At 31.2% G+C, this 27,643-nt stretch overlaps 2 protein-coding genes across 4 annotated transcripts; one reads left to right on the top strand and one right to left on the bottom strand.

Annotated features, from left to right (window-relative positions):
- The first annotated feature begins 9,970 nt into the window (after window positions 1–9,970).
- Window positions 9,971–13,826, top strand: LOC106765021 (scarecrow-like protein 1). Of its 3 annotated transcripts, none has more exons than XM_014649502.2 (4): window positions 9,971–10,101; window positions 10,487–10,638; window positions 11,653–11,716; window positions 11,811–13,826. In XM_014649502.2, the coding sequence occupies exon 4, from the start codon at window positions 11,851–11,853 to the stop codon at window positions 13,615–13,617; it is 1,767 nt and encodes a 588-aa protein (XP_014504988.1). In that variant the 5' UTR covers window positions 9,971–10,101; window positions 10,487–10,638; window positions 11,653–11,716; window positions 11,811–11,850; the 3' UTR covers window positions 13,618–13,826. The 3 variants fall into 3 exon arrangements, with proteins under 3 accessions (XP_014504988.1, XP_022638077.1, XP_022638076.1); XM_022782355.1 differs by lacking the exon at window positions 9,971–10,101 and adding an exon at window positions 10,726–10,753 and having other exon boundaries at window positions 10,158–10,638; XM_022782356.1 differs by lacking the exon at window positions 9,971–10,101 and having other exon boundaries at window positions 10,157–10,638; window positions 11,653–11,688.
- Window positions 13,827–18,588: 4,762 nt separating this feature from the next.
- LOC106764031 (small RNA degrading nuclease 5) lies at window positions 18,589–27,172 on the bottom strand. Its single transcript, XM_014648231.2, has 14 exons — window positions 27,031–27,172; window positions 26,577–26,633; window positions 26,442–26,507; window positions 24,513–24,646; window positions 24,332–24,429; window positions 23,330–23,458; window positions 23,169–23,239; window positions 22,803–22,862; window positions 21,869–21,924; window positions 20,450–20,510; window positions 20,043–20,310; window positions 19,515–19,696; window positions 19,116–19,411; window positions 18,589–18,931 (listed from the first exon to the last, which is right to left on the bottom strand). Exons 1-14 carry the CDS (start codon window positions 27,151–27,153, stop codon window positions 18,808–18,810), a joined length of 1,725 nt encoding a protein of 574 aa, XP_014503717.2. The 5' UTR covers window positions 27,154–27,172; the 3' UTR covers window positions 18,589–18,807.
- Window positions 27,173–27,643: the final 471 nt, after the last annotated feature.

A 27,643-nucleotide genomic window follows, 5' to 3' on the forward strand; every position in this document is an offset into this window, starting at 1 on the left:
TAAAAACCTTTTCCCTTTCTTTTATAAAAAATATCAAAAAAATGTTTTAAAGGTTAAGCACATGTGTGATCGCTCACATCGTCCTTGTGCTAAAAACCTTTTCTCTTTCTTTTAGAAAACTATCCAAAAAAATTTTTAAAGGTTAAGCACATGTGTGATCGCTCGCATCGTCCTTGTGCTAAAAACCTTTTCCCTTCCTTTTATAAAAAATACAAAAAAAAAATGTTTTAAAGGTTAAGCACATGTGTGATCACTCGCACCGTCCTTGTGCTAAAAACCTTTTCTCTTTCTTTTAGAAAATATCAAAAAAATGTTTTAAAGGTTAAGCACATGTGTGATTGCTCACATCGTCCTTGTGCTAAGAAACCTTTTCTCTTTCTTACATAAAAATACCAATAGTATAAAACATCCATATTTTCAAACAACAAACAATCTTTCTGTCAGAACTATGTGATCCTTGATTCTCCATCAAAAGTGAAGATACGTAAGAACAAGGCTAGTCCTTGTCAGGTTCACTTCCCAAAAAATCCAAATCCTTTCCAAACAAATTCTTTCAATAATTCCTTAAAAATAAAAAATATAATTTGTTTCTTTATAATGTTTTTCGGATAGTTAAACATTTTGAAAACCACATCACATTCACATGTTTAATTAAAGGTATTGCCTTCGGGCAGGCAATGTAGGGTTTTAATACCTTCCCTACAGGTAACTGACTCCCGAACCTAGAATCTGGTTTTCACAGACCATGCCTTATCATTTTATGGTTTTTCGTAGTTTTCCAGAATAAACTATGGTGGCGACTCCAAATCTCTTTTTCAAAACCGTTTTCTTTTTGGATTGTCGTCCCGTCGCGATTCCGGTTGCGATAATATAACTAATTTAAAATCAATTTAGTTTTATCAAAACTAACAAATGACTTGTTTTTCCCCATACAAACCTTATTCATGGGATTTCCAATCACAAAGGTTGGGTTACCGCCACTTGTTTGTTTGTAAGTGGCTTAAGTCGCATTATCCTCGATGTTTCTAAAATCATATTTCTTTCTAGGGGTTTTATTAGATGATTTGCTAGATTTCGTTCTAACTTCACATAATCAATAGAAATAGTTTCATTCCTTAGCAACTATAGCATTATATTGTGTCTCAAATATATATGTCTCAAGTGTTTTTAGTTATAACTATTGTCAATTGACAATCACATATGGGTTAATTTCGCTCCTAGAGGAATGTTTGCTAAGAAGTTTTTCAACCACTCAACATAATTATTAGTCATTTCAATAGCAATAATAATAATGGTTGTCTAGTTAATCTCCATGTAATTACACCACCCCAAGTGTATATACATAATCACTAATTAATTTTGTCTCATCCAATTATCATCACTATACCTTTCTAGTACAACGAAAAATCCACTATATTCAGGCATAATTCATTGAACCTCATAAGTATCTCATAAGTCTTGTAAATGTTAAGACAAAATCATTTATACGTCTAAACACTCTCATGTTTTGAAGTTTAATCAAATAACATTACACGAGATAAGAATCTGAAAACACCTAAAACTGAAGAATAGGATAGGTAGAAACGCAAATGCTAGAAACAAGATTCCCAAATCATCCATCAACATAGAAAGGCCTTAGGTAAAACACTTAGGAAAGCAACTAGGTTAAAAGCTTCCAGACGCAACGCTAAACGACTTACAAGTAAAAGCATAAAAAAAGAGTTATGTTAAACGCTTAAGTTAAGTTGTACCCAATGGTATTCAGTTGAACTCTCAAGAAGCAAAATGGTGTCGAGACAATTTCTTTGACCAAATCCTCTAAAAGCCTTAAACAAAGATTGAAAACCTATAAAAGAAGAAACATGTTAAATGCTTAAACTCTAAAAGGCATTATCCCAAAAAGTGTTTACATCATCAGCCTAGACGATACCATGAGCTAAAACATTACTTCGTTCAACAATGAAGTTCTTACTCAACGATTGGTATCTTAGAAAAAAAGAAAAATTGATAAACGTTACCTCAACAGTAGAAATTGTAAAAAAACACTTTATTGTTTTGAACAAACATTAAATGTCATTGAATGATTAACGCTCAAAAACAACAAAAGTAATAAGAGATAAGACATATATGTTGCATGAAGAGTCTACTCTATTCTATGCAGATAACCTACTACACATATCTGTTGCTTTGTTTGAAATATATTAGAAGTGGACATTAGAGACAAAACAGGAATTCACAGAATGTTCTCTTCATAAGAAGAAGTATCTAAGAGAAAGTACAACCTACTTCAAGCAAAGTTTTGAAAAGCATGATTGCTCTGACAAGTTAACTTTAACCAATGAGTGCTTTATGCGAAAGAAAGAGAAGACACAAGATTCAAGGCCAAGAGCTTAGTCTAACAGATATCTTTTCAATGAGCCTTTAAATAGAAGATCATTCAAAGGAAGAATCAAGAGGATAGCACAAGAGGAAAACTTACATAAATATTCATCATCTGAAAAGCATTTAGAAGAGAAGCACAAAAAAGCTCAAGGAAAAGAAAATATCTGAGCAAAGAAAAAGAAAAGTCAAGCAATACTCTCGAGCTTCATTGTAATATTTTCTTACTGTATTAAGAAGAAAGAAAAAGAGAAAAGAGAGAAACACTCAGCGAGTCTGTAGACTGTATTGTATTGTACACATATCCTCTCTATGAGAGTAATAGTCTAAACAATTTGTAAGAAATCGTTGATTGCAATTTTGAAGAGTATTAAAACACTTGTTGAAACTCTGAGGATTTAAGGAAATCTAGGCGATGTATCAGAGGATACCAGGATTGTATAGTATCAAGAGTGGTGCGAATACTCAACTAGTCTAGGGTAACGGAAGGTTATTCGTTGACTAGGGATAACATGAATGGTGAATAATACATCATAACCAGGAGTGGATTTAACTCAACTAGGCAGCATATCGGTGGATACCAGGAGTGCCTAGGGATGCCAAGAGTGGTGAGAATACTCAATTGTAATCTTGTTGAAGATTATAGTGGAACCCTTTATGGATAGAGAAGATTGGATGTAGCTCAGTTAGAGTGAAGCAATATAAAAATATTTGTGCATTTATTATATACTTCTGCCTAAATGCTTCTCTTATAAAACCTGCAGTTGCATTTTAGTTTTACATACAAGAAACTTTTCATACTAAATGATTGTTCTTTAACGAAGGAAGTTCTTGCAAACACTGTAGTATATATTCTGAATAACACGTAAAAAGAAATTATCATTTATAATCACTTGCAAAGTCGAGCGTTTAACAATCACTTGATAAACCTCATACTTGACAAACATGTTATATCAAAAGGGTTGCGAAAAGATTTTTCCATTAACATTATTCAACCCCCCCCCCCTTCTATTTTTTCAGGCACTTCAGTAAATGCGTCTCAATTTTTTTTATTAGGACATGGAGTATATCTACTCAGTCTACCTATTGTATAAGAAATATGTGGTCTACAAAAGCTCATTAAGTGCTATAAGATCCCAATTATCTAGGCATACTAGATTGAGATAATCTCTACTATTTTTCTTTAATTTAAAGTTAGTATCATAAGGAGTATTCACTGATTTGAAGTCATAATACTCAAACTTTCCAAGAGTTTCTTAATGTATTGTTTTTGGGATAATTATATATTATCTTCCTTTCTTACGATTCTAACTTCTAAATTTACATGGCTTCACTTAGAAACAACTTAACATTTCAAAATTACATCCTAGAAATAACTTTGTTCAAGAGACTCTCTCATTGCATGTACCAATCATTAACGTATTACCTACAAATATAAACATATAATGACACATTCTCTATTTTCAAATTTAGAGTACTATCAAAATCATTAGGTGAAAAGCCTTTCATAATTAATTATTTTATTTTCCTTTGAGAAAAGCTAACTTATTCAAAATCTTCTTTTTTTCTTACAATTAAGAAACTTCTCCCATCCTCGTCTTTCAAAGTCATAGCTATAAAGACAAGGGGCCACCCATCTTCAACTTGAGATGCTTCATACTCTCTATTACAGTTCTTGCGACCACCACGCCAGTGCCCTAGTCGGTGGTGTCGAAGTTGTCAAATGCGTTGTCATTGTGTTGCCGTCAATAGCACCCTCACATGCACTCTTTGTGTTACATGATTGTGATTGTTCCTTCCCACTCGAACACCCTTCGATGCCTCTTCTAATTTGGATAAGTTGATTTGGGTCTCAACCTCACCAGATACATGAAACACTACAAGATAGATACAAGTGCAGAAAAAGGCTTAGGTGTTACTCTAATAGTGATATTCTTCAAATCAAAGGGTTGTCATGTATAAAGTGATTATTTGGTTTGATGTGTTATGTGTTCTTGTGTGAATGCTAACATGTGTTAATATCTTATTAATTATTGTATTCTAACTTACCTTTTTTTGCGATTGTGTTTGTATATTATTTGCTTCTTCTTTTTGTTATGATCATCTAGTGAGTATGAGAAGAGGAAGACGAAATCGCTTTGGAACAGACCTTGAATGGAGATGTTACGGATGCTTAGACTTCTTTTAATTATTCTTGTAGATAGTTTTGATTATAGATGGTTTGTAAATATATAATTTCTATGCATTAAAAGAAAAAATTACAGTTTCTTTTTTTTTTAAAAAAAAAAAGGTTTAATACCTATTTTGATCCCTCTTTGGGGAGGGTTTGTTCAAAGTTGTCCTCCCTTTTTTAAAAAGTTCACTTAAGTCCCAACTTTTGCAAAAACTGAACAAATAGATCCTTTTTGGTAACGGTGTTAACTTTGTTAACGACAGAGCTGCCAAGTGGCTAATATCTGATGATGTGACATTGTTACATGTTTTAAAAAAATAAAAAATTGTGACGTGTAAATTAAAATAGTTAGGGTTAAATTAAAAAATGAAATTGGGGTAAATAATTATGGATTTGAATTGTTCGAATTAGGGATTGGGATTGGGAAAACTTCAAACTGTAGGGGTTCATGAAAATTGGAAATCAATTGCACAGATTGGCAATACAATTTGAAATTGGGAATCAATGTTCAAGCATGACGCCAAAAATAATTTATTTAAAGAAAAGAAAGTGTGTTCAAAATCGTGAAAGGAATTGGAAATTTTGCAGGACCTGGTGGAAGAGTTGCAGAACAAGATTCCGAAGCGAAAAATTTGAGGAGTGCTGAAATTGCTTCGGTTCTTGTTAGGTTGCTTCAATCTTAGTTCGGGTGGTGTTGTTCGGGATTTGAGATTGAACTGCAAGGTTGAAGTTCAACATAGATCCAAGTCAATCATTTGCAGACACGCACTCTTTCTCTCTCACTCGCTCACTAACTCTAGCTATTGTTGATGTGAGGTTTCGACTGATTTGAAAATCCCACTTGAAATCGATCTAAGTGCAATTGTTCGAATTAGGGATTGAGATTGGGAAAACTTCCTTACTGTGAATGAACCCTAATTTTTCAAATTGTATTGTCAATCTGTGCAATTGATTCCCAATTTCCGTGAACCCCTACAGTTTCATAAGAAGGAAGTTTTCCCAATTCCAATCCCTAATTCGAACAATTCAAATCCCTAATTATTTACCCCAATTTCATTTTTTAATTTAACCCTAACTATTTTAATTTACACGTCACAATTTTTTATTTTTTTTAAAACACATAACAATGCTACATCATCAGATATTAGTCACCTGGAAGTTCTGCCGTTAACAAAGTTAACGCCGTTACCAAAAATGACTTGTTTGCTCAGTTTTTACAAAAGCTGAGAACTTTTTTAAAAAAAGAGGACCACTTTGAACAAACCCTCCCAAAAAAAAGGACCAAAATAGGTATTAAACAAAAAAAAAACAAGTTAAGCAAATTAATTTTTATGAAATGAAAACAAAACAACTATATTTTTTTTAAAAAAAAAAAGTAATAATACAACAATATGTATTAACATTTTAAATTAAAAAAATGGAAATGTAATTACAATGTTTGTATCACATGTTTTTCTTTCTCTCTTATGTCGTCTCTTTTTAAGTTAGAGCATAACAAATAAATGTTATTCTCAACTTTTCTTCCCTTCAATAATAATAATAATAATAAGGTCAAACACATTCCATATTTAAGTATGTTTGGTCTAAAATTTTAAAAATTTATTGACTTTTCATAATTAAAAATTAAGCCAAAGCATGTTTAGAATTAATTAAAGTTTAAGCAGATTTTTTTTTATAAAAAAAAAAATAGAACATAATCAGCTTTTTGAAAAAAAAAAAGGTAAAATAGACTTTAGGACGAAAACAAGCTTGCTTTCATTTTCGCCCTCTCCATGTTAACTCATGTTTCTATTCTAAGATAAAGAAGAAAATGATAAAATTAGTTCCACTTTATTATTTTTTATTTTAAATTTAAATAAAATACAATTTTAGTTTTCTCTCTCTTCTTTTTTTCAAGCCGCATTTTGTGTCCCTTTGTTTGAAATGGACACAATGGGTTCCTTGTTACTTTGTATATTTTAGTTCGTTTATATTGGTTTAATATAACTCCATACAACCTAATAATTTAAAGTATCAAACAAATTTAATTATTTAAAATAAAAAATAAATATAGATGAAACTGAGAGTTGGATCAAAATTACATATTTTAAAAAAAAAAATAGAGACCAAAATTACGAATTAAACAAAACAGAAAAAAAAAAATCAAACTTATATTTAAACCTCTAAAGCACAAAAATAAGTGAAGTCAAACCTAACCCTATATTTTATACTTACAAAATATTTAAACAAAGAGAAAAGCTAATTTAAAATTATGACATGTGTTTTATTTTCGCGCTATTATTTTTATAGAGATAATATTATTTAAAACTTGGTCAAACATTAAATATAACTACAACTTTTAATAAAAAAAATTAAGTTGACATTAGATGATTTCACTATATCAAATCCAATTAGGTTTTTTTTTTCTTAATTAACTTAATATGATTTAAAACATGGGTTATCAAATTTTGGTTTTCAAAACATTGATTTGCACTTAGTCATGTGAGAATATTGATTGTAGCTGTCTACACACTTTGAAAATGAGATAATGAAAATCTGTTAGATATAATAATCAAAGGGTGATTATACTAATCATACAACTAAAAAATAATAAATAATAAACAATAGCAAAGGAGTAAAATCATCTCATCTTTAAAATTCTTAGAATTTGGTCGTTTGGATAAGACAGAGGAAAAAGATAAAGACTAAATTACTAATAAATATAACTTGTGTGGATGTTAATCACTTCAATTTTTACAATTTCTATGAATAACATGAAAGTGATTGATTACATGTTTTATTCATTTCACACTACAAGTCTTAAAACCATTGGATTGAGTACTTCATTTTTTCCTCCCAATAAATATATATATATATATATATATATATATATATATATATATATATTAGTATCACTAAAAAAGTTTTACACCCAAAAAGATTACCATAATATAATATTTTGTAAATGATTTTTGTTTTTTAATTTTAAAAAATAGTTAAACTTAAAAGAAAAAAAGTTTAAATTTAAAACAATGCTACTCGAAAAATAAAATTAAATAAAAATGTAAACTCCAAAAAAGAAAACCTTCTTTATATAATAGTATAAATAACATTGAAGAAATAATATAAATTCATTAAGATAATTAAACCTAATAAATATATATATATAGTAGATCATCTGAACATCACTCCTATATTAGTAAGTAATCTTATGCTATTTTTTCACAAAAAAAAAAAAACTCTACTTTTTGATTAATATTTTTCTACCATATTATCTATTAAACACAATTTAGATCCAATAATTACTTTTATACATGGTTATAAGTTTAACATTTTATTTTATGAAATAATTTTCACTGGAATATGTTTATATTATATTACATTTTAAATTTGAATTTACAATAATAACAAAATATTTTTGTCTTAAAAAGATTATATATTTCTGTGAACAATGAAATAAAACATTAATTAGAATATAAAGTTTATAAAATCAAGAAAAGTTTACAAGAAAAAGATGTAACGATATTAAATTAAGACTTCATAAAATATTTTATTTTTCTACAATTTATGTTATTATTAAAAAATTAAATGATATATTAATACAAGATAAATATGTTATTAAATTGTTATAACAACCACAATTAAAAGTGTATTGACATAGCATATTATAAGATTAAGATAAGTTGAGATAGAAATTTGCAAGAAGGAAGAAGTTTGATTATTGAAGAAGATGTGTGTCATATTTTAATGTGAGAGAGTATGAGGGCTTTTATGTCTTTTCGCTTTGAAGATCTCACGCGGTAACAGAAAAGGTAAAGAAAATAGTCCAACATTGGTGTTGGTGACAAGAAAGGTTTGAACTTTGGAAAATGTTAGGTTTGCACACCTTTGACTTAGTCCAAACCTTCAATTATTATTTTCTATTTTCCACTCTTGGAATTTTACATATTAAAAATTTGATTCCCATTCATTTATTTTATTCTCCAACCTAAAATATAGGAACATTTTTTTTTCAATTATTTTATACAAAATTTAAAATGAAAATTGATGACACAGGTAATTGTTCAAATTCAATCATCTTTTCATGTATTATTTATTTTAGAATTTAAAATTCTTTGACTATTTTATGTATTTTGAAATTAAAGGAAGAAAATATATTTAAATTATTTTTAGTTTCAACTTTTAAACAATGTGTAATTATGATCATAATTTAAATTTTACTTAATAATTTTGAATATTTTTAATTTAGATATGTAGAAATTGTTATTTGTATAAGGTTTTATCAGCAAATTAACTGTATTATTTGTGTGGTAGGGAAACTGAACAAAAAAATATTAAATCTAAAATTTTATATTTAGATTATAAAAATAATACAATAAATATATAAATTATAAAAGTGAGAGTGAGTGAGAAGCACATGTGACACCGTTATGATGTGATGAAGGCACTATTGAAATTTTACACGTGTGATTTTAGCGCGTTTCTTTCAACATGTCTAGTAATTTGTAATTTGGTGTAAAAGCTACAATTATTAGTAAGACTAAAAGCAATTAATATTTGAATAAAATATATTAATTTTGACACACAAACACGGTTCGTTATTAAAGTGGACTATTTGCCTTCAAATGATATTGCACTCAAATTTAATGAATATATATAGAATTAATGGTTTAATAATTTTGGTTTCTGTATTTCACTATGGACCTTGAATTTCTTTTACATAATTTTCATTCTTTCATTTTTAAATATTAATAATTTTATTTAAATTTAAATTTTGGTTAATTATATTTAGTAACATGATGTATTGAACCTTACTACTAATTTAAAAGCTATAATAAATAATTAAAATGTGATTCTTTCACCTTAAATATTGTAATAACTCAATTACCATTATTTAATTCAATTATGTCTTGATTTATTTTATTTATGATCGTTAGAGGTGTTACTGATAGGACTTGATTATTATTTAATTTAAATGGTGTATATTGAGTAGAATTATTATTTAATTCAACTATTTGTCTTGATTTCCATAAAAATACTTTGCTGTTTTTTATAATCAGGATGTTTGAGAAATAATTTTAGAATGTCAATTTTTTATAATACTGATGCGGCAAAGCGTCTATTTTAAAAAGTCCATTTTGTTTTTCCAAATAGGACCTAAGTACTCTAAAATCTTAGAATGTTTTTCTATATTTATGTTGTAAAATGTTCTACTTTTCCACCTTTTAAAGACAATTTTACTTAAATTTCCAAATCCTATGAGAACAAACTTTTTTTTTTTTTTTTTAAGAAAGATGTGCATTCTCACCCTCTTTCAGAGCAAAAGTAGTAGAATCATTCAACCCTTTCAATCAATAATTTAATATAAATAAGTTTGTGTGTAGCTCAGTTTCACATTAGGGTTGAAGTTGAGAGAAGAGTGAAAAGACAATATTGCCACACATGGTTGCAGATGTATGTGAACCCCATGATGGGTACGTTTGTCATTGAATGATCATAGTTTCGTGTGGCCAATGTCTTCGGCTGATAGACAAGTTGCAGAGAATTCCAAGAAGTTTCGTTAATTCTAGGTGGGTTTGTATTTGTTTTTCCACTTGCTTACCACTTTCACTCGGTTCCAGAAGCTAAGATTGTCGTCATGATTATCATATATAGTCAATAAACAAATGGGCATCTTTAGACTATACTTCATATTATTTTCTTACTAGGGTTGCTCAATTGCTCCTAACTTACCATAATTCTTAATTCATTCCAACCTTTAAGCTTTAAGCTTAAAAGTCTTGTTATCTTTTTCTTCCTTTGTCCACATCTATATTTATTATTCTTAGATTTTATTGGTTGTGTATATCAATTCTCAAGTACCTTGTCAACATATCTTTTGTTTATCTGTTTTGTTGCTATTCCACCAATCTGACTTTCCAAAGGAAACAATTTTTTTTTTTTTAATATCTTAAGGAGACATCAAGAGGTTGTCTTGCTTGCCCCTTTGGGTTGCCTATAATCAATTTCTCTGCTTCTTGGTCAAAAGCCTTACCCGGGTTTCTGTCTCTGTCTTCAAGAGCATCATCATCATCATCATCATCCTCATCTGCCTGAAGTTACACCAGGTACCCTTTATCCTTTCTTTGATTTCTACCTCTAGAATATTGATTATGTGGTTCAGTTTTTGTAAATTGGGTGGTTCTTAATAACAGGTATCGGTTGCAATCCTTGTGTTTAATTGTAAGTTGAATTAAAGCAAGAGTGGAGAAAAAATGTCTTTGCTTTCTAGTTTCTGAATTCAGTGTTTTTTCCAGGGAGTATTTAGCTTTTTCCTGTCACGGGTGGTTCTAAAATTTTTTTTTTTCTCCTGCATCTTTTTCTGTTGCTGCATTTGCAACAAAGTTTTTGGAAGGGAGTTTTGTTGTCTTGAAATAACGTTGTTTCGTCACAGTGGATTGTTTATCCCCTTAGTTTCACATATGAAAAACACAGAGTGATTTGTTGACTAACTGTTCTTGGAAGTCTTATACTTTTGGAATCACAATTTTTGTTCCAACCAAGATACTCGTTTTTTGTGCTTTCTAGTTATTTAAAAAGGCAAATTTGTTGTCAATATATGTAGGAAACCTTTTATTTTAGTGTCAGATAAGATTAATGTCTGAAGAATAAAAGTTTTAATTTCATGGGTATTTTCATTCGATTTCAAGAATGCGTTTGGTTATGTTGATTGGATTTAATCCAGTTAGCATCTGCAGTCATTTCACTAGATTGTACACATGAGTGTAAACTAAATCTATTTTTCTCTTCCAAATACTGTGTTGCTTGGTGAATACTACCTCTCGAGATTTTTGTCTTTCAACAACCTGAATAGCATCGTGTGATGTAGTCTACCTTGTCTAGCAGGTTAAGGTTCTTGTTACTGTTGTTGTTGTCTCAAATATTGTGTGAAACCACTGTTTTAAGAACGAAATTCTTTGCTATGCTAGGTGAAGCTTTATCTTCCATATAAATTTATATGTGTTGATGGCCAATTACTAAATTTTGTTAATAAGTTGCTTCATATGTTTATAGATCGGTTGTGATCTAAATCAAAATGTTTTCTAATATTGTTGTCTTCCCTTTTGTTTCACCAATCTCAGCGAAGACATCCTAGAAGGTTCAACAAGATTTCATCAGTGAGCATTCCTTTTACTATTTCTCAAGGTAGGAAAGGGAGGAAAAAATAAAGACTAGTAGTTTTAATTGATGGCTGATTCTATAGCATCTTCCTGACTAATCTGTGATGTTTTGGGTGCAGAGTGAAATTTTATATGAGCTGAGTGAATAAAAGGAGAACTATGTCATTGGTTATATCTACAGAGTTGGCTGATGCATCATATAGGAATGCCAAGCTCTACACACTAAAGGGAACTGATGTTACACCTGATCTGTCCTCCCACAATTTTGTTCCGGATAAGCACAGAAACATGTATATCACAGATTCTTACTCCAGTGAGAATTATGAAAAGTACTTCCGTGATTCACCATCAGAAGAACTGATAGAACCGTCTAGTTCCAGCATATCAGGAAACTCAGTTCACCCTGACTCTTCTTACTTTCTCAGAGCTAGTTCAGGAGCTTCTGTGATTGTTAATAACCCATTTGACAGTCGTATCTTGTCTACAAGGCGTCACAATGCCTATCAGTCCAGTTTTGAATCAGATTTTCTGGAAAATAGGAGCCCTGATGGCCTTGACTTTGATGGTGAAATGAGATTAAAACTACAAGAATTGGAGAGGGCTTTGTTTTCTGATGAAGAAGAGGAGGAAGACATATTTGAGACTGTCCAAAGCATGGACATTGATCCTGACATGGCTGAGTGGGCCAATCCACTTCAAGGTATGCTACTTCATGACTCACCAAAGGAGTCCTCATCCTCTGATTCTTCCAATATTAGCAGCATAAGTAGCACCACCAAAGAAACTTCACAGAACTCACCCCAGACCCCCAAACAATTACTTTATGAATGTGCTAGAGCGCTGTCAGAAGGAAATGAAGAGCAAGCCAAATCTATGATAAACAATCTCAGGCAAATGGTCTCAATTCAGGGGGAACCTTCTCAAAGAATTGCAGCCTACATGGTGGAAGGGCTTGCAGCTCGTGTTGCTTCATCCGGAAAATGCATCTATCAAGCATTGAGATGCAAAGAACCTCCTTCTTCAGATCGTCTTGCAGCTATGCAGATCCTATTTGAGGTCTGCCCGTGCTTTAAATTCGGATTCATAGCTGCAAATGGTGCGATAGTTGAGGCTGTTAGAGATGAAAAGAAGGTTCACATAATAGACTTTGACATCAGCCAAGGAACACAGTACATAACTCTAATACAAACACTTGCTTCAATGCCAGGTAGGCGACCTCATGTGAGATTAACTGGGGTGGATGATCCTGAGACTGTGCAGCGCTCTGTTGGTGGCATGAACATCATAGGAAAAAGGCTTGAAAAGCTGGCAGAGGAACTAGGATTGTCATTTGAGTTTCGAGCAGTGGCTTCAAAGACCTCAATTGTCTCACCATCAATGCTCAATTGTCGTCCTGGGGAAGCACTTGTAGTGAACTTTGCATTCCAGCTTCATCACATGCGTGATGAAACTGTATCCACAGTGAACGAGAGAGACCAACTTCTTCGCCTGGTTAAGAGCTTGAATCCAAAACTTGTGACAATTGTGGAGCAGGACATGAACACCAACACCTCCCCTTTTCTCCAAAGATTTGTTGAAGCATACAATTACTATTCTGCTGTGTTTGACACTCTTGATGCAACTCTGCCTAGGGAGAGCCAGGACAGGATGAATGTTGAAAGGCAATGCTTGGCAAAGGACATTGTCAACATTGTGGCTTGTGAGGGCGAGGATCGAATAGAACGGTACGAAGTTGCCGGAAAATGGAGGGCAAGGTTGACCATGGCTGGCTTCACTCCATGTCCAATGAGCACAAATGTTAGAGAAGCAATTAGGAAACTCATAATTACACAATACTGTGACAGGTTCAAGATAAAGGAGGAAATGGGAGCACTTCATTTTGGGTGGGAAGACAAAAACTTAATTGTTACTTCAGCATGGAAGTGACCCACATAAATTCTTTGTTGCTTGAGACTCATTCTAGTGTTGATGTAGTATTTGTTTGTTTGTTTAGTCTGTGTATCTATATGTTTATGTTTAGTTCAAACTCAGATGTATACTACTAACTTGCAACTTATGCTGATACAAACTTTCATGTGTCATACTGCATGTATGGATGAAGGTAAATGGGGGTAATATCACACATTAAACGATTATCAATGCTCAGGCTTGAATTCACATAATTTCTTGTTGGCATGATTTTGGTAATTGAACAAGATTACAGCATACAAATGAAATAAGAGAATCTGAACTATTTTTTAATGATATCTACAACTTTAGATACCCTGTTAAAGTTACTCTTAGTTCATGATGATTTTTGTTCCTGCAACAGCTGGGGGAAATGAAAGAATTTGGTTTATATTATATTTTTTCATTAAGGATAAAGTGGACATTTCATCATACCTTGGGAGATGCAGATTGAAATCATGGAGGTGCTAGAAGCATTGCCCTTGAGGATAGCATATGTTGAGCCCTAATAAATGGTGTGATTGTTCTCATATCATCAAGTGGTTATGGAAATAATTTTTATTTCACAATTGTTCAAATAACTTATACTTTTTAAGAGAAAACAATAAATCAAACTTGGTTAGAATAATTTCAAATATAACAATTTGATGTGATCCAAAGTCCATATATTTTAGTATTTATGAGCTAGGAATAAACTCATAAGAAATCAATATATTATATTTAATCTAAAATTTCAAGATAATATATTTCTGTAACTCTTTATTTATATTTTGTTCATTTTACTAATTTTTATTTAATATAAAACTTTGAATTCATCTTAAATTTCTAGTATATGTTAATATTATCACTAAGTTACACAATCAAAATTTAGCTCTCAAATTTAACTAATGTGGGAGGAACTTATAGATATAGAGAATAAACAATTTCTTCCTTATTAAAGATGGATGTAACACCTCTAAAATTACCATTTTAAGATAATGTTTACCGATGAAAAAAAGCTTATTTTTTTTTAAAATACTAAAAACAACTAAGGAAAATTGTTTTTTCAAGATTTGTCCACCTAACACTCCTTATTGTAATTTTTTTTTCTTCCTAAAATCTACAACTAACGCAAATTACACGAGTTTCATTTCCATTTATTGAAAATTTCAATAAACAAAAAAAATAATAATATTGTTTTTTACAAAAAAAAAAAACCTTATTAAAAAGTAAAACATAAGACTAAAAGAAAATCCCAAATGTCTCTCAATATTAATCATTCCCTCTATTGTCGTGCATCTTCCTCAACACATGTACTATCCCATCTTTAGTATAAAATACTATCATCATAGATGAAAATCACAACCACAAATAAGTGGGTGAGATAATGTAATTAATAGTTGGCATAATAATAGTTTTCATCACATTATAAGTTTAAATATAGTTTTCAATAAAAAAAAACATAAAATCAAACAACATATCATACATGCACACAGAAAAATATGTTGTCTCACACAAAAATTAAAGAAAACATATTTTCATATCAAAGTACAACCACTAGTGATCTTCTCTCAGGAAACTTAGTTCTAGCTCTCACATTAGTTTACCAACAATTGCTCCACTGTCTTTGCTCCCTAAGAGTCTTATGGGCGAAGCTCACATGTGCTACTTGATAAATGTCTACTTTACTTAATATTTTATATAATTTTGAAACTTATCTGGTATGAATTTGACATAAATCTTAGTGAAACAACTCCTTTTACTTTAGATTACACAATAAGGAGTAGAGAAGTTAGAAAATATGGAATTGGATGAGTTTATGATGTTTTTGCACATAAATTCAAGGAAATTAAGAGTATGACATTGAATATTCAAATATGAGCCCTGTAGAGTGTTGGGGCAAATCGAAAAGTGTACCGAGTCGCACAAGTAATATAAAATGATAAGATCAAGTATTGTTATCCAAAGGACTCTCGGCGCTGAACAATTATGTGAAAACAAGATTAATCAAGACTTAGAATAAAAGAGATCATGGGTTTGTATTGCAAAAATAATAAAATAAAGCAAAATAAAATTGATCAGTGACAAAAGAGCACAGAGATGAATGGAGGTAGATTTTTATGAGATGGGTATGTTGTTGGGGTTAGATTTCACCAATTTCCCTCTCATGTATATAAGAATTTTTCTTTATGCATTAATGCCAACGTCCCTCACTAAAGCACTTAAACCCGATCTCTCGGTAAATAATTGTCCCTAATTACCAGTTCATACAATTCCTAGCATTCCTGGTAAAAAGATGTGAAGATCAAGAGGTTAAGACGACTAAGACTCATACCCTCATGTTTGAGCAACATAACCCTTAGGAGTAATTCAACAAGAACCTGAATTGAAAGGAACCTGTCAACACTCATGCAACTCACAAATCATGTTATTGTATAAGCAAGCAATAAGAACAAATGAATTAATCTAACAATTAATGAAAAAGCATATGAAATTCAGAATCAATTCAAATACATGAGAGTTTACAAGGTTACATCATTCCCCAACAACAAATAGAAATTAGTTTCCCATAGACATGGGGGAACTCTATGAATAATGGAAGAAAGAAAAAATGAAAAGACTAAGAATTTGTTAAGAGTGTATTTCTATGCTCTTCTCTGCCAGGGATGCAAAACCTAGAGCCCTAGGGTCCTTTAAATAGTGTCAAACGCGTCCCAAAGTGCGGCCCGGTCCGAAACAATTAAAACAGAGCAGAAACAGGGCCTGATCCACGTGAATTCACTCTCAAGCGTCGCAAGGAGCTCGCCCAAGCGTGAATTGAGAGTCATGTTGGGCTTGGGCGTAAGATTTGGACGCCTAGGCTTCGAAGTAGTGTCGTCCGGGCGTCGAGGTCCATCGCCCGAGAATAAGTTAGCTCATTTATGTTGTGTTCACTTGGGGGGAGGGGGGGGGGATTTACTATTTGTGAAGAAGAAAAAGGGAAATTGAAAGTGTTCATGTGATTTGTGTGGATTTGTGGGTGAAGATTTTAGGGATGATGGTTAAAATCAATCTCTTCTCATATGAAAGGATTTGAGGGATGAGAAATAAAATTACAAAATAATACTTATTATTATTATTATTATTATTATTAATAATAATAATAATAATAATAATAATAATAATAATAATAATAGTAATAATAACCTTTAATAATAATAATAATAATACAACTTTTTTTCATGTTAAAAATTAATTTATTTTTTTCTCTTATAATAATTTTTACAATTATATCTAATATTAACAATTACAATTTTATATTACTTTTACTCCTAAAGGTATTTTGGTAATCTTCAACTTTTATCCATTAAACAATTTCTTTTATGTCACATTGGTCAAATTCTACACTAATTTTCAGAAACCTTACTCCAAAATCAATTCTCACTAACCTCCAAATCTCTTCAAGTAAACAACAATCAATTTACTCTCAAATTCATCCCTCCACTCTATCCCAAATCAATCTCATAAAAGTGAGAGGACTTTAAATGGTGTTTTATCTATGCTATTAGTTTAGTTTTTCTTTCTTAATATATACATATTTCATATTTCTTATCATTAGAGCGGTTTAGTTTTTTTGGAAGTTTAAACTTATCTTCAAAATAATATTCTCTTTATAAATATAAATAACATTTTTATATCATTAACACAAACTATGTACATAGATAAATCTATAATTTTTTTTAATACCTATAAAGCTGTTAAAAATTATTAACATACATTAATAAATTGTTTATTTATATATTATATTTTAACGTATAATTTTATAAATCATTTAAAACATATAAGGCATAACCTTTTAAACTTTAAAAAAAGAAAACTTAATAATATTCAAATCCAAAAAATCCTTTTTTACACACACATACATTCTTGCACGCAAAACTTTAAACTACGATAAAATTAAGTTTGTATACTGCACTTTTAAATAGTGGTATAATTTAAATTCAAAAATGTACTATTTTATGATTAATTTTAACTTACATTAATAATTTTTTATTTATGTTATAGCATATTTTTATGTACAATTTTATAAATCAATTAAAACATATAAGTTATAACTTTTAAACTTAAAAATACAAAAACCTTATGCAGTTTTAAATACCAGTTATGATTTAGATTTATAAAAGGTACTATTTCATCTTTAATTTTAACTTACGTTAATAAATTATTTTTTTATAATAGGGTTAAATATGTTTTTGGTCCCTTAACTTCTAGTGAAAATTAAAATTAGTCCCTCTTCAAAATTTTGGTCTAATTTAGTCTTCCAACTTTAGAACTTTAGAAATGTATAAATTCAGTCATTTTAACTAAATTTTGTTAGGTTTATTTGATGTTTCAAGCATGTTTCATGATAGTATTTGGGTTGCTTATATTGTTTAACGTAAAATTTGGTTAAAAGGACTAAATTCATATATTTATAAAGTTGAGAAACTAAATTAGACCAAAGTTTTGAAGAAGGACTAATTCTAATTTTGACTGAAAGTTAATTGATAAAAACATATTTAACCATTTTATGATATATTTTAATGTACAATTTTATAAATAAATTAATACAGAACAACGTGCTGTCATATAAAATTTGTTTAAAAAACAACATAAATCTACAAATAAGTACTAGTTTTGCTTTTTTATTTGGACAACTCTTGCATACAATTTCTAATTATTATTTTTCAACTTTTATTAAACAAATTATTCTTTACTAACTTTTTCAACCATTGAATGAAAATAATTTCAGTACTATTCCAACCTTCCATGGATATTCAGAGAAAAAAAACGAAATATTTCCACCAAATAGTTATTAAAGTAAAAATTAATATTAAAATATCACTAATTTAAATAAAATATCGAAATGTGAACACTCTAACAAGTTTAAAAGTTCAATTCTATAACATTTTTTAAAAAAAAGTTTTACTAATCTAGTAATTAACTGAACTGTTCATTCAAACGTGTCCTCAACTTCAAAACTAAGAAATACTGTATCTAACAATGTATATGAGGACAAGAATAAACGACTAAGTAATGTTAACGGATGTAGAACTATTTAATTCAATACATATTATACACGTATGACTACTCTAAGGCCTCTGCCATTATATTTACAACGTTCAGAATCAAAAATTGATTTCAGTTCATTTTCATTACACTCAATAATACTCAATGCTTGACGCCTACAAAACACAATGCCACTTCTGCTTGGGCCTGAAATTCTGCCAAAATTTCTACAATCTTCTCACGACATAAATTACTTTCATTCTGCTCTGCAAGCATTCTCCTCAACCTTCAAAAGATTTGCACAATTGGAAACTTTTATGGAAATTATGTACGAGGATTGAGGACTCGTACGAAATAATGTTGCAATATATTAATTTATTCCAACATTATTGTTAGGTGGACAGTGCATAGCAATTAAAACAAATACAAAATATAAAATACTTGGAATAGAAAAAGGTAAGCATGTCTACCTGCGGACAATGGCAGTGTCTCCGTGACCAGTAAAAATTATCATCATAGCATTTGTGGGTAATGACAAATAGAGATTATAAATTCTAGCATCCATGCGAGCCATAATTTCCTTCAGTTCAGCAGGTGCTTTCAATTTGAAGCCTTTCTGTTTAGCAGAATTATTCTGGCACGTTTGCAATGCCATCATCTCGGCAAGTCTTTCATTCAAACTATCAGAATCTTCAGCTTGCTTCTTTAGGTATGAGTGTAGCTCCGAAAACTGTGTCCAGATAAAATGTACCTTGTCATTCTTCACCTAAAACAAAAAAATACAAGGCATTAAACAAGACCGTAAAGTAGTCATAAATGTTAAACGGAAGGGAAAAAACAAGGAAATATAAGCAGCTTATGACAAGTACCTCCTTCTTGGTCTTTGCAAGTGCTTCATCATCAGAGATCACTGGAATTGCATTAGAGGACTCAGAGGCATACCGTTTTACTATGGATATGTCATCAATCAATGACGAAGTTTTGCCAGACTCACTCAGAATAGAAAGGAACTTTTTCCTTGTAAAGGATGGAGGGGAACCAAAGTCAGGCCCTGTTTCAAGAGGGTGACAGTAGCAACGTTAACAATATGGCAAACCAAAAGCTTGCTGAAAGAAAATTTCTTTATTTTACACTGAAGTATAGTCTTCTCTCTTTCCCATCTTTTTTACATTTGTTCTTGCCAAGTTACTATATACATATTATTATGACCTTTCAGGTATGACGGCTGCACCCTACACACTCACGTAAAAGGATAACAGCTCTACACGTGAAGCCAATCATCTGCTTTTACAGATTATATACAGAAACTGGAAATGTATTTAAACTACAAATGCATTCAAAACTTCCAACATAGAGATTGCAGCAGCAGCAATAATGCATGAAGAAGAATTACTTGCCATTTCTGATCTTCAATAGTGCCAATTCCAGGGTAGCTCTAGCATCTTCGATGCTGTCATGTCCATTCGCTGATTGTTGTATCTCCCTTGCTAGAAATTTCTTAGCAAGAAACCGTAGAGCTTTTTTATGAGATGTTCCTCGGGGGTGTCTGTACAACACTGCCGTGTCTATGATCACATCATGGGATATTTTCAATGCTAATAAATCATTTTCCAGAGAATGCCCAACAAGGATAGTCTCCTCGTAAACAAACTTTAGGAACAGTTCCTGAAAATGTGAAACAAATCAAACTAAATCAGCAAAACAAATAGTTCCAACTTAAATGGTTCAGCACAGCACTAGAAGTTTGACCCTATTAGCTGAAATAAGACAAAAGACCAAAACCAAGACAACTAAGTAATAGAACCTGAATGTCTCTCAGACTTGTTGTCACCCCATCTAACATCTCAGGCGTTATTCCACTAAATCTGCACAACATAAATTTTAGTTGATGCTGACAATTTTGTTTTAAATCCAATGAAGAAAAATAGATCATACAGAACTCAACTTTGATTTTTTAGATTTAAACTTATTTTCTGGTTTTGTACAGCTTTATTTTAATTGCAGAAGATAAGAATACCCCACCAAGACCAATCAACAACATATAATACTCTAAATCTATTCAAGGGTTTCAAGCACTAGAAAGTTGAAAATATTCTGATATGTTCCTCAGTATTTTCCCAGGATCATTAGGATACCAACAACATCCATTTAATCTATTCATTTTCATAAAACAAAAGTCAATCCCATATAAGATGGAAACCATACCCCCAAGCCAACTTTGCAATAACACAATGTTAGATTGGAGGGAACTGAAAGGAAGACAAGGGGGGATTTTTATAAACTTTTACTGTTCGGTTCAATTTTATAGGAGGGAAGGGAACAAAATCCTTCCTCGTTTAATATTTTCTCCCCTTCTATACTAGGGGATTTGGGGGATATTTAAGGCATTTAAAGTATAATGACTAAAATACCACTAATAATGTTTCAAAATTTAAATGTTAAGGGTACAAAGGTAAACTAACTTTTCAAAACCCTGCCCTATCACTGTTAACCAAACAATAAAATGCCTACCTTTTCTCCTCTCCTATAACTAAACAGTCCCCTTGTGAGAAGATTTTACAAAGGAAAGACCGTGAGAATCTCAGCACACAATTACTCTCATCAGACGGAAAAAAGAAAAAGAGAAATGTTACACATATAGATAATCCACCCGCTACCTGGATTACCCATAGTTTTCATAGGTGAGAGCATTAGAACTATGAACTAATGCATGGCTGTATGGGTAATTTCTAATGTTTGTAGAACTTACAAATGTGAAAAAAAAAAATCATTTTAACTAATAAGAAATATATATAATTCATGTCAAAAAAGTACCTGCGGGTCAAGCAAATTGTAAAAAAATGAAAAAAAAAAATCATTTGAGATCATACGTATTTGAGATTTAAGATGAAAAGAAAAATTTTAATTTAAAAAGATAAATTTAAATGCAACAAAAGCTGGGAATTGAGAGGAAATGTCTTGATGGAAAATGAACATTTTGAAAAAATTAATGATTCAAGAATCTTTTTTTTACTATATAACAAACTGCTAAACAATGGTGAAACCATGTGGCATGAGGAAAAATATATTGAGAGATATCCTCAAATTGAAAAACAGGGACTCAAATTATAATATGGGTGTTGATTAGATCAACTCATGAATTTATTAAGCAATAGCATTTTTAATTTCCAATATTAAATAGTGAGCTTATTCAGGCAAATTGACTGATATTCAAACAACTTACCTTGTGTTGTAGTCAATGATAGCATTTGACGGTTTAACCAATCTATCTATCAAAACCTGAAAAGTTATATCTTAGAAATTAAGCCATCACTATGCAACTAAGTGTTCCAAATTTTAAAGAACTGACTAAGTCTCAATATATAACTTGGTTACTTCAATTTCTTAAAGATTGTAAATGAAACAGAATAAAAGACAACCAAAATAGAATCTCTAACCAATAGGATTTAGTCTTTTACATACATATATATAGGTAGCTTCATTAACAATTAAAAAGCAAGGCTCTTCTCTAATGGCCAAAAGAACATAGAATTGTTAACAATGCAATTACAAGCAGCATAGCATAAAGAGTTTTGTAGTCCTTTAAAATAGTGGTCATCATGCCATGTACTATCCCACTATAGCAGTCTTGGGGCAATCACTGCACCCAAGAATGAGATTTATAATTACTTCCAAGAACAACACGCTTCATGAAGGGAAGGACATGGTAATTTGTATACATCTCAATGGAAATAGATACATAGAAACAGTCAGAAACCCATGAATTATGTTGTAGTTAATATTCCCTCGTTTGGTTTTAATTACACAATTACGAGATTTAATTACATCCCATAATTAAGAGGATTAATAGACTGACATAATACTTTATATTTATTGCTCAGGATCATTGATCCTAAATTGTAGGGATAGATTATATCCATCATAAATTAGGATTTTCAGTTATTAAGACTTTGTATTCTAGTTAAGGGCAATTGCTGCTCCTCTGTGAATAATATAGAAACAGTTATTCTGACAGAAACAAACACAACATATGAAAATGAGAATATTGATAAATATTTATTGAAATTTTAAAAATAATGACCATTCCTCTTAAAATCGGTAATAGATGCATTTTCTTCACAAACAAGTAGTTCGAAAAAAAAAAAAATAGTGAATACCTGTCCTTTGATGTCCACTAGACTAATTCTTGTCAGCTCAAAACCTTCATTTGTTATGCACTAAGCAAATGGTAAAAAATAGATTGATCAAAATTGCATATGACAAGGATATACATAAGAAAGGACATAACTATTTTCATTTGTCTCAATATAGAATGAAGTTTTTGGCCATGCATGCCAATAAAACGACTGTCAGAATAATTTTAAGCTATGCTGGAATAACGTGCAGTTCAAGTACCACATGTTAAATGAATTAGTTCTAGGAATTGAAAATATTTGGACAAGTTTATCATCATCATCCAGAACTTCATTTCTCAGTGATAAAAACAGGTTAGCTTTAAATTAAACTTGTATTGATTAGCATACCATCTCACAATCAAGTGCCAACATCTCATGAAAAGGAGATCCTGGAGGTGCAGGCAAAGTAGAAAGAAAACCTGTAATCAATCGGGCAGATAAAAAACTTGCCCAGTAAGAACAACTTCATAAAGATTCACATATATAATCAGTATCAGAGTAAAATTCACCTGGCTGATTAAGAGAATATCCATTCTCTTCCAGTTCTTTCTCAGTTAGTGTATAGTATGTAACAGGGAAAGGTATGTCTTTCGTAAGCTCTGTAAACGTTAGACTGTCTGTAGCATGAGAACCTTCTTCTGCATCAAGATTTCACATTTCAAAAGTCAATTTAATTTATAGCGATGGCAATGCATTAATGTTTGTGCCATAAAGAACAGTTCAAAGAAAGTTGCTCCAAGTGGAAAAACAACACACTATAGGGTTTAATTTGAATTGTCATTCAAAACCTTTTTCGTTTAATTTATAGAATAATAATCTTAAAATGAATTCAAAATTAAGACAAATGAAATCTCACAGACTTACATCACAATTGAGAGTGAACCATGACAAGTTAAAACATATATAGGTGGTCCAAGTACACACACACATATATATGCATGTATGTGCGTGTATGTATATATATGTATGTATATTATCAGCAGTGTCAACATATATCAGAAGCCGGAAAAATTCCTAATGCCAAGGAGCCTACTTTTCCTTGCTAATTTAGCAGTGATTCCATTCTTGATAACTAACAATCATGTGAAGATTCATAAATATTATAAAGTATTTATAAGAAAATATCATAAACCATCATTGAACAAGTTTATTGGTTCCCCACCCCCCAAATATTACAGATATACAATCCAAAAGACAAGTCATCCTTTGGATTTGATAGCTTACTTTTGCAACTCATCAGTCAATATGCATCACTTGTGCACAATAATTAAGCAGAAAGGATTCCAGATTAAAGCTATTTCCTTTTGCTGTGTTACGAAACATTTTAAGAATTAATTAGCAGGGAAAATACAGGAGCTGGGTATAAACAATTTGAGGACTTCAGGTTCCAGCTGAGTATAAATTGCAACTCCAGGAACTTTTGTACCAATAACTTATCTAAAGAGCCTCAAATTCAACACATATTTCCCTCAAAGGAGACGTTTGCATATATTGGTTTGAATAATGAAAACCTTGATGTGATGTCAGAGCAGGTCTATTCTCATCCCTTTTTCTTTTCATCTTGCATGTTAGGAGTGCATCTATCGTCTGCATACTATCTGACACACAGCTAGCCACGGAGAGAAAATAGAAAAGTTTAAGTGCAGAGGAACATTTTGAAGGAAACAAGTAACTACAGCATTGTCTACATACCTAAGAGCCAGGACAGGCCTTGGTTTACCACAGATTTTCTTTAAATTATGAAGCATTTTAGACAAGGATAAGAACAAGGCTGCATCTAGGCCTGGCATATAGAGCATAACCACTTTGGGAATAAGGGGTTTATTCTGCAAATAATGAGACTGCTACATTAGTGATCGTGTTGAAATAAAATGTAATATGCTATATGTGGTACAAAAAAAAAAGGTCCAGAATTCAAAAGTATAGCTATTTTTAAATCGACAAGAGTGGACAACTAATTCTTTTATGTATAGGATCAGCCAACATATATTTATTCTTAGCTTAAAGCTCTTTAAGGTAGTCTAACAACCTTTTCTAAATTCAATGACATGCAGGCATAAAGATTGATAAAATAATCTTTTTGTCAAACTAACATAAAACTAGTTGTGTTAAACATTCAAAGTCTGTTACAGGCCCCAAAAAATCAATTTTAAGCAGAACCACTAAACTACATAGACTATAACTCACTCAACATAGAGAAACAAATGAATTTTACCGCAAAATATAGCCAAATAACAAAGAAAATTCAGATCACTACCAGTGAAACAGAGAAAGTCTGTTGTTACAAATGTTCACTGTCTATATCCATCATTACTAATATCATCTAGTCAGAAGGGAGAGGAAATACCCCCTTATATGATTGGGTCATGCACCAGATTTACTAGGTGATTATAAGTGGCATTTACATGTCATATATACCAAAGGATATAGTTTGGCAACAGGAATTAAAAACTAAGCCTTTCAAGCAAATACTTTGACCCTAACCAAATTTGTATTAATCCCTATTTTCAATTTTTAAAATCAACTTCAGCTTCAAGTAATGCATTTATAGAAGCAATAATTGGATGCTGTGCAACCTCCGGGTATTCTCTATCTCTTCGGAATAACAGTAATGTATCACATTAACATTTGCCAACCTTCCCCCAGAAAAAGGAATGTCCTATATTGCAAAGCATATTATACTGAATGAGTAATTAAAGATATATCATTAATAAGTACAGAAATACAATAAATTTTTATTTATTTTGTTATCACATTCATAATTGAATTGAAATTTTTCAATAAAAATCTCCCATAAATGAAATTTAAAACTCATAAAGAAAAATCACTTTTTTTTTTGTTTTCATTCGTCTGTTTTCTTTCTCTCTCCTTTGCCCAGTGTTTTAAGTCTCATATGGTGACCAGTAGTATTCTGAAAATTTTAACATAGTTTATGTGAGTATGTATATATTTAGATATATATATTCTCAAATTCTGGAAAAGCTACATAAAATTCACGACATCCTACATCTTCTAAATCAAGTTTTCTTTATCATTTTCACTACGATTACAGATGGAGATTTCATTCTTTGAAATTGAAATCTAAAATAGGCCTCCCGAGAAGCCCAATGTTGTTCACAGGGCTTTCTTTGCAATCACTTAGTGCTGCTACCCCATCTGCAACAGCTGCTATTTACCACTAAACTGCTCAATTACGATGCTATGTTATAGTGTCACTATAGCACACTATTTAAAACCCTGCCTTTGCCATTGTCTATCTCATATATACAAATGTTTCTTTCATTGTTGCATTTTACTTCCCACATCCCTTTACACCAAGGCAAGACTGCCAAACCGACTGAAACTTGCCACTGCTGAGGTGGCCCGGTGGCCCCATGTGCTGATCAGTGGTTCATTTTGTCTGTGTCCATCTGAACAGCGAGTGCTAGGTTTGTCACTTCACAGTGGCTCTTTACCTTGCTATCCCAGCATTAACATGATACAATTCAAAAGGTTCCCACAACCAGGGAAGCAGTTTGGAATACAAGTTCTAAACAGCTAGAAATTTAAAAAAAAAAAAAAAAAAACATTATCATATTTCCTTTTACAAAGGTATTTGTTGGAATCAAAGAAAATTAGTACCTTGATAAAAACCCATGACGGCATAAATCCTTCACCAAGCACCCAAGTTACAAGTCCTTGAATATCCTGCTTCACCACCTCATTCATGACTACTTTTGATTCAAATTCAATTCACCAATGCTTGCAAAGACTTACCTTTAGATCAAGAACTGAATTATCTTCTGGTGACTTGAAAACAACCTCTGCCTTGCCCTGCAAAAGCACAACGATTAATCAACTGCTTTTAATCAAACACCACAACAGAAAATCACATGAAGAAGCAAACAGGACAACCATAAGAAAGAAAACTTATTTGGATCATTTCAAGGGACAATATAATTGTAGCTGTTCACAGAAAACTACATAACTTCGTAAAAACAACAGAAAATGAAAAGGAAAAAAAAAAAGAACTAGCATTGAATAAACACAGCCACTGCACATCCTTGTGATTAAAACCACATTTTGATTTTTTGTTTTTCTTTTCTTTATAAAAGCTCAGACTCAACATACAATAGAGGAACGAAAAGAAAACCTTCTCCTGAACAAAAAGTTAAGAAAAAATTGAAAGAAGAGATACATTGAAAAGGAAAATAAAGATATAAAAATTTACTTCGGGTCCATAAACATCGTAGAACAAGTCGCGCTTTTTCTTAGCTGTAGAATCATCTTCTTCAACACTTCGCAAGCTTTCAGAGGAAGTCATTCTCCCAGCGGCAACTACTCGGAGCATCATTCGAATTAATTAGACCGTAACATTTTTTTATACTACTAGTGTTATGGATCGGGTACGGTCTTTGTTTTCCTTTTAAACCAATGGGCCAGCCATCCTAGTGTTATGGGTCAGCCCAGAACAACCTTCCCGGCCCCATCCATATTAAGGCTTTTACTTCTAGAACCACATAATTCTTCACCCAACCTCAAATTTTCAAAATGATCATTTTACCCTCATAAAAGTGACTTTCCAATTATAAGTTCCAAAAATTTTACGAAACAAGTTTTTCAAAATTTCCAAAATAAAGTTTCTGAAATATAATTTCTGAATAAGATTTTCAAAATGAAATTTCCGAAACTAAATTCATGAAACATGAAATGAATTACGGAACAAGTTTTTCTCAAGTGAAATTTCTAGAAATACTTTTCATAATGCATATAAAGTCTTTTGAAATGAGTTTCCTAGAATACTCATGAATTGTCATTTGATCCATAAATCGCGACTGATGATC

This window comes from Vigna radiata, chromosome 6, assembly GCF_000741045.1.
Source record: "Vigna radiata var. radiata cultivar VC1973A chromosome 6, Vradiata_ver6, whole genome shotgun sequence".
Classification (NCBI taxonomy): Eukaryota; Viridiplantae; Streptophyta; class Magnoliopsida; order Fabales; family Fabaceae; genus Vigna; species Vigna radiata.

Coding starts and splice junctions, on each gene's coding strand:
- LOC106764031 (XM_014648231.2), bottom strand. CDS start 27,153: ATGATGCTCCGAGTAGTTGCCGCTGGGAGAATGACTTCCTCTGAAAGC. Junction 26,634..27,030: donor ACGATGTTTATGGACCCGAA/GTAAATTTTTAT, acceptor GTGCTTTTGCAG/GGCAAGGCAGAGGTTGTTTT. Junction 22,863..23,168: donor TGGCACTTGATTGTGAGATG/GTATGCTAATCA, acceptor CCATTTGCTTAG/TGCATAACAAATGAAGGTTT.
- LOC106765021 (XM_014649502.2), top strand. CDS start 11,851: ATGTCATTGGTTATATCTACAGAGTTGGCTGATGCATCATATAGGAAT.